Source organism: Chelon labrosus, assembly GCF_963514085.1.
Source record: "Chelon labrosus genome assembly, chromosome: 2".
NCBI classification, from domain to species: domain Eukaryota; kingdom Metazoa; phylum Chordata; class Actinopteri; order Mugiliformes; family Mugilidae; genus Chelon; species Chelon labrosus.
The window spans coordinates 28,724,828-28,732,696 of NC_140338.1; the positions used below are offsets into that span (position 1 = coordinate 28,724,828).

Consider the following 7,869-nt stretch of genomic DNA (forward strand, 5'->3'; position numbering starts at 1 on the left):
CTTTCTCTGAAATTCCCCACATCACACACTTAACAACAACAACAGCAAAAAAAAAAAAAAAAAAAAATCACCTTTGGGAATTTACAGTACAATGGATGTGGTAGCCGCTGATTTGTTTATAGTATGGGAACATTTTTACTTGCTCTGACTGTAAATGTTTTTACTGGCATTGTGCCGTGCGGCCTTTTTTTTTTTTAATGTGTATGTGTTTTTATTCTCCTTTTGTATGTGTGTACTCTGTGTGTGCGTGAAAGACTACACAACTCTGATGATATTCCCTACTGAAATGCAATGCAAATGCAATCATGTTTGAGTTTAAAGCATTTGATTGAATTGATTAGCTAGCTGATTAGGAGCGGATTGGTCAATTAGGTGATAATCTGCAACAACTCAAATAATAGCAACAGTCATTAGTAACTATTAAGCAAACCATCCACTGGCGTCGCCTTTCTCTCATGTTTCTCTTTTACCTTTGAGTGTGTTACAGCAAAACCAGCTAGTAAAAGAGAATGGGTAATTGCAATATACATTTTTTTATGTATTTCAGTGACATTCAGTTTTATTAGTAAATTTTTTATTTTTTTTTTACACAACTCATAGCCTGAAGGAAAATCTCCCTTTTACTGAAACCCAGCTCATGGGGGGACCCATCTGCCTTGGGGACAGCCGAGTGAGGACTGAAAAAAGACGGAGGAGGGACAGAACAGTACAGATGGGGGGAGAGGAGGAGAACAGAGAATCAGAAGCGGGCAGATAGATTACATGATATAAACACGATTAAATGACACGTACTATAGGCTAGATACATAATACAGTCTTTATTATCACTGACAGCAGATGGAGAGGCACTTATTAGTTATAGAACAACTTAGTGGGTACAGTGTGCTCCTAGGGCTAATGTTATAAGGATGACATTGAAGGTCACGTTACAGTGCAATGAATGGTCTTGGCATTCATGTATGGATGTTACTTAGACACGTACCACCAATGCAGGACGCTGTGGCGTGACACACCACAAAAATGGCTCAAAAAACATGAACTAGGCAGACAAATGCCAACTGCAAATACCCAGACTCTCTAGCTGGCTTGTTTTGTTCAAACACAACGGCTACATGAGTGGATGGTTTTCTTAATAATGCCCAATGTTGACCCTGCATCCAAAATCTCCACACTACAAAATCTACTAAATTGACTTCACTAAGTACTAAAATCTACTTAATTACTAGTACATGAATTTACTAATTTAATTTATTAAGTTTGTTAAACTTAATTCAATTTAGTGTCCACTACTCCACACAAATTGTACCCTTACTTAAATTAACCATTAATCACAACTTCAGATTTAATTATACTCACTCAATAGTTCATATTCATTTAATTAAATCAAATAAATGTTTTATTCTACACAATCTTCCTAAAACAATACACCGACCACTGCATTTCAGCATTTATACTCCATAAAAATAATAATAATAATAATAAAATAAAATAAATAAATCTCCAGCACTGCATATTGGACAGATCATGGTTGAAGTATAAAAAATAGCACTTATTTATGTACATGATTCCAATATTGTAATGGTGGAGATGGCCTGGAGGTGCAGGGACTCTGCACCCTGACGAGGAGCATCTTCACTGAGAACAGTCTGAACACCCACTGTGACAGAAGGCATGCCACTTACACCACAGACACAATCAAAAGGCCCGTGTCCAATCCCGATGACTCAGAACTGTTTTGGAGGTCCACACATTATTTAAGCGGGTGGTTCTAATGTTGTGGCTGAACAGTGTTTATCATAGGTGATGAAATGTTTTATGCATAACAGTTTGGCTGGAAATGACGAGCAGTAAACAGGGGGAAGGTGTCAGGTTTGGAAACAGCAAGTAATCATTGAGAGACGGTGACTGTTTCATCTCCGCCTTAGTCTTACCACAATTTGAGAAAATGAATGAATGTTCTTTGTCATTCACCAAATAGCCCGCATGTGTTTATTTCCCCGCAATTTTGTATGTGGTGGGTGAAAGCCTCCTTTTGAAACACTCTCTTGTTTTAGTGGGATTCACTGTTTAGTCCGTTCCATTAGCAGAACAGTCATTACTTTAACAGATGAATAAATAAAGACACTGAACATGAAGTGGGACCAGAAACGAAAGGACAGGTGTAGGTGCCGGTAGAGGACGCGCACTGTGAGTAATGGCTGAATCAAACGCACCGCAGTAGTAGGTTTTCTTATTTACCAGGGGCCGCGGGCGGAGTCAGAGTGGAGTCATAGTTGTGGGCGGGTTTTTTTTCCCTGCGATCTCACCTCGCCGGTGTCCATATATGGTTCGTGACGTCAGGCACCGGAGGTCCCATTCACATAAAACTGATCGGCCGGAATCCCCTTGGAGGAAATGTAGGCACAGACGCACACGGGGCTCTTCGGTCGCCCGTTTTCAGGAGTCATCCAGTTGAATTCTTTAGGCAATAATAATAATAATAATAATAACGAGCGTCAAAATGAAAGTCTCCAGCATAGACTGCCGGCATCTGAGGAAGATCATCAGGAAAGAGTGCGGGAGCTGCCTTATTGTGGATTGCCGACCGTATTTCTCGTTCACGAACTCCAATATCAAAGGCTCTGTCAATGTTAATCTCAACTCGGTGGTGGTCCGGAGATCTCGAGGGGGTCCGGTGCCTCTGCAGTTTGTCATCCCGGACGAGAGAGCCCTGTTTCGGCTTCGGGAGGGGAGCATATCTGCCATCGTAGCTCTGGACGACCGGACGTCCCACTGGCAAAAACTGAAAAAGGACAGCGTAGCACAAATAGTAATAAATACCCTTTCCCATCTAGCGAGTGGAGCAAACATCTGTTTCCTGAAAGGTGAGAGATTTTGGAAATCATCAGTGTCTATCAGTGTGCTTGGTTGTTGTTTCCAGTGTTTTGGCTTTCAAGGCAAACTGTAAAAGATTCACTTTTGGGACACAATTTAGTTTGGTTTCGTTGAAATGATCGAAATCTTATTTAGTAACAAACTTTAATGCGCCTCATATGATTTTATATGTTACCCAGAGGCTATCGAATATGACAAGAAGACTGTAAATATAGCCATTTACAATCTTCTCACGTTTAAGGCTCTAGTTTATTACGGGATGGACGTCATTTAGACTAGGAGGACTTTTTTAAATAACTCTTTTACTGTAAAGGTAATACCTCTTTCTCATGTTATCCTTTTTTTTGAGCCTGTTCTGAGAGCAGTCGACATATTTCTCTTACTTCTAATGTCCTGCATGCGTCAATGGAGCGGATGAGTCAGTGCGGGAGAAACGCAGACAAATTGGTGGTGCAATGACTTTCGTTGAAACAACAACGAAAAAAAAAATGGGGAAGAAAATTCAATTCCAGCCGAACCATGTATTTTAGATAGGCTACACAGACCCAACCGAATTGTGTTAATGTGTTTAAACACATCCATATCTAGTCCGTCACTCCTGCGTCCTCAGGATGTTGGCCTAAACGGATTACCGGTCCTTTAGAGCGCGCTCCTGTAATTAATTACGCGTCTATAATCAGGTTATAAATGTTATAATCCGGTGCTAAGGCTGTTTCATAAAAGCTGCCATTGCACAAGTTGTGCGTGTCAATGGGTGGCATTATACTAAGATTATTTACTAAAGTATGTTTTTTTTGTGTGTGTGTTTTTCTCAGGAGGATACGAGAACTTCCACTCTCAATACCCTGAACTTTGCACTGAGGTGAAAACCATTGACCAGAGCGGAACTGAAACCGAGAAAAGAGTCAACAGCCACAGCGAGAAGCTCTCTCACTGCAAACCAGATTACGATCAGGTATGGAAACACCCTTTACAACACAGTGCTTCCCACCCTGTCTTCCCACACAGCCACAGGGCGCACAGCCACTGCCTGTTTTTATTTTTATCTCAGAAGAGAAAGCACACATGCTGACATCAAGGGAAACTCAAAATTGGCATCAACACATCAAAACGTTTTCTCAACTTAGCCTACATATGATATTCTGTGACCTTCAGGGCTCCGCAGCCTGTTTATATTTGGCTCAAAAAGAGAGCGGCCAGTGATGCCCAGCTGATACCAGGACACCCCATAAAAAGACTCTTTCATATCTGACCTTTCTTCTATCTTGTCCGCCATCCAAATAGAAAACATGTGGCAGCCTTTTAGATCTCAAAGAACCCTCTGTGTCTGTGGTTGACACACAGACACAGAGTTATATCACTTTAGGGTTTACATAAAAGGAAGAATCAATCTTTCCAGCTCTCTGCATCCATGTGCATTTTATCTAAATGAATGTTGGCAGGTCCTTCAATGTTGTGGCTTGGATGATGCGTGTATTTTTTGGGGGGTAAAGGGTTGGCAGTGTGTTTTGTCTAGTTCTCCAGCTCACGTCTGTGTTCTCTCCCCGCTCTTTTCTCAGGGTAAACCTGTAGAGATCCTGCCTTTCCTCTACCTCGGTAGTGCCTACCACGCCTCCAGACAGGACTATCTCAGCGACCTTCACATCACGGCCTTGCTCAACGTGTCGCGCAGGGACCTGCAGCCGGCCAAGGGTCGCTATGACTACAAGTGGATCCCAGTGGAGGACAACCACATGGCCGACATCAGCTCCCACTTCCAGGAGGCCATAGAGTTTATAGGTGAGTTGAAGGGAACGAGTTCTTGTTCTTGCTTTTATCAGCTCTCCGTTTTGTGAGACCCACAGGGCTTCCAAACGTTTGTGTCAGGATTTTTTTTTTAAAGTGGATGATTCACTGAGCTTCACACTCGAAATAGTTCACTCAATCATATAAGCTAGGAAGGGAAATAAATACACTGCCACCAAGACGGAGTGTTTTCCTTGAATGAGATCAACTGATGTGTATTTATATTGCAACGTCACCCCAAGGTGTTTCAAAAATACCCAAGCTAAATTGGAGAAACACCTATACATAGGTGTGGTTATTTTTACAACGCTTCTTGAAATAAGCTCTCTTTATCGCGGCCTCTCACCTGCTGCCATTCACAAATAGAATGGTATTAGAGACCTAGCTGTAATCAGTTTAACTTGATCGTCAGCCTTCAATCATCCACCAACACATCCAGCCTGTCTGCTTTCATTCAGGATTTGCTCACTTCCCCCACCCACTTCCGACTTCCCTCCCCCATCCCGTCTTAAAAGAAGCTCCCATGTCGTCATTGCCTCCCCAGGCCAAAATCAAACGCTGCCGGGTGTGGTCAGTCAGTGTGACAACTGGGTGAGCTGTCTGGGTTTAGTAATGCCCGGGTGGTGGAGATTGGAGGATGACTGACACACACACAGTTGTTTACGACGGCTGGGTGGAGGATACTGGCTGATTCACAGCAGCAATGGTTTGTTGCGTGCATGTGGGAATCATTGATGGACCTAAGGCCAGCAGGGCAGCAAATGTGTTATTGAGAAAAGGGGGCTGTGTGGGAGAAGAGAGAGGTGCTGGATAATAACAGCAGCAGCAAAAGATGCACACAGTGTGGTGGTGGCTATTTATAGTCAGGCATAACCAAGGACAAAATTCACCCATAACAGCTTGGCTGACCTGTATTGGGTAGCTCATGTTATTTGTATTGTTCATTGTTTGGGGGGGCAGCCTACATTCAGGGTGTCTTTGAGTAAGCCTTTCTGTTACATAAGACAGCAAATTGTTCCAGGCACCGATTTAGCCTACATTTAAACAGGGCTTCCAAAATGTATCAACCATGCCAAGTGATTAGGCACCCAGTGCACGCAAATCCTCACCGCTGCTGGCCTTAAAATCAATCAGCGAATCGGAAATGCTTCTGACCTAGTGATTGATGTAAAGCCAGGGAGGAGATAATAAATATTATTGACCTCCTGGATGAAAACAGCCCCGGAAGCCTGTCATGACGTCTCTGACCAAAGGACGGTCATTAAAACACCCACTGCTGCTGCCCCTCTCTCATTGCATCCTCCTCATAGGTGGAAGTTCATGATTCATTCATGTGGTTTATTCAGGGTCACTGCTGTCAGAAATCAGCCGCTACCCCTGCAGCGTCTCCCAGGAGCAGACAGAAGTGACCCTTTATGTTTTATAGAAAGAAAGGTGTGCGGGCGTCTCCAGGGGCTTTGTGGAACTAAGTGTCTGGAGGTAGATCACACGCGAGACAGACAGAAAAGGAGACATGTAGGCGTTTGCACTGGTTCTAAGAATTAACGAATTCTTGACACGTGTTCTGAGAGGCATTAGACAGACGAGTGGCAGCAGACTCATGTGTAGGCATTAGGATGTACTGATGAGTGCGCAGAAGTCCCGCAGTTCTAAATTATTGCACACATCTCTGTGGCACAGTGAACACTGCAGCACGCAGCACCCCCACAGCAGAGCAGGAGGACAAAATCGCATGTACAGCTGAGCCCGATGTGAAACAAGGCTCATCAGTTATAGGCACAAACAAGACAAAAAATAACAATACTACAAAAAAACAATATTACAATCAATAATTTCATGCTAGGTTTGACTCTTTGTAACAAAATTGCGCCACAGATTATTAACAACAGTTTGTCCCATTCTTCTCCTTTCAGATCATGTGAAGCAATCAGGGGGGAAGGTCCTGGTACACTGCGAAGCAGGCATCTCACGCTCACCTACCATCTGCATGGCCTACATCATGAGGACTCAGCAGCTGCGTCTGGATGCGGCCTTCGACATCATCAAGCAGCGCCGGGCAGTCATCTCTCCAAACTTTAGTTTTATGGGTCAGCTGCTGCAGTTTGAGTCAGAGGTCCTGTCCAACGCCCCGGCTCTCGCTGCCACACCTGAACCGGCCACACCTTGTGCCCCGGAGTCCGCCTCCTTTTTTGCCAATGACTTTGCCACCACCTTTAACACCAAAAACTTTGAGCCATCCGTGTTCACCCTCCCTACCTCTTGCCTGCAGTCCCCGGTCCATCACCAGTTCAAACTGAGCCCAATAACTGCACTGCCTTAAAATGAACTGTGACTGCTTGTAGTCTTACTTGAAAATATATATAAATAAAAAAATTAAAAAAAAATCAATGCTCTCTGTGTGCCTGGTGTTGAAACCAGCCGAACAGATAGATTGGAAACGAGCAACAGAAGAGTCAAGAGATTAGTTTTCACTTCATTGGACTGGACTGGTGCCGTTTTCCTGTCTTCTGATCTGCAGCGATGAAACAACACAGCACAGTGATAAACTGCAATATACATGCCTTAGGTTGATATTGTGATTCATTGCCTATTCACAAATACAGTCAGGCATTTGAACTTAATTTATTTGAAAATACGGTCTGTTTTTTTTTCAATAATGTGGATATTAATATGTGTTTAATAAATGTTTTCACCACAAAAATGATGTTGTTGTCATGTAATCATTGCACATGTGGTACGGTGAGTGCATAAGTGAGCAATCAAACGGGACTTTCTCATGTAATTTACTTCACACTTCTTCCCACAAACGGCAAGATAAAGGCAAAATCAATACCACCTTTAAAGCTTTACATTCAGAGTATAAATCCTTTCTGGACAGGTCTGGATACAACAGAAGATGCAACAGTGACACCTACAGTGACTTCTCGCTGCTCTTGCTTATATCCTAAATTAGTAATCAGAATGAATATGCCCGGACTTTTTTGTCAGGAAAGCAGTTTAATGTATTAAAACTATAAACCATAAAAAAAACATAATAATAATTATGACATTATATTGGTAAAATAAAACACAGGCAAATAATTTCAAACACAAACGTTGGATAAAATGCAAACTTGTGTTCTCTATAGATAATATGAAATGATTTCTTTTATATATATTCTTATCAATAAACGGTAGTTTTTTGTGAAATTGTTAATTCTGTGTAACTAC

General features: G+C 42.5%; 1 protein-coding gene across 1 annotated transcript; it reads left to right on the forward strand.

Moving 5' to 3' along the window:
• Positions 1-2,405: 2,405 nt before the first annotated feature.
• dusp5 (dual specificity phosphatase 5) lies at positions 2,406-7,346 on the forward strand. The gene is made up of 4 exons (XM_084570657.1): positions 2,406-2,864; positions 3,690-3,829; positions 4,434-4,653; positions 6,573-7,346. The coding sequence occupies exons 1-4, from the start codon at positions 2,501-2,503 to the stop codon at positions 6,977-6,979; spliced, it is 1,131 nt and encodes a 376-aa protein (XP_084426783.1). The 5' UTR covers positions 2,406-2,500; the 3' UTR covers positions 6,980-7,346.
• The last annotated feature ends 523 nt before the right edge of the window (positions 7,347-7,869 follow it).

Coding starts and splice junctions, on each gene's coding strand:
- dusp5 (XM_084570657.1), top strand. CDS start 2,501: ATGAAAGTCTCCAGCATAGACTGCCGGCATCTGAGGAAGATCATCAGG. Junction 2,865..3,689: donor AAACATCTGTTTCCTGAAAG/GTGAGAGATTTT, acceptor TGTTTTTCTCAG/GAGGATACGAGAACTTCCAC. Junction 4,654..6,572: donor GGAGGCCATAGAGTTTATAG/GTGAGTTGAAGG, acceptor TTCTCCTTTCAG/ATCATGTGAAGCAATCAGGG.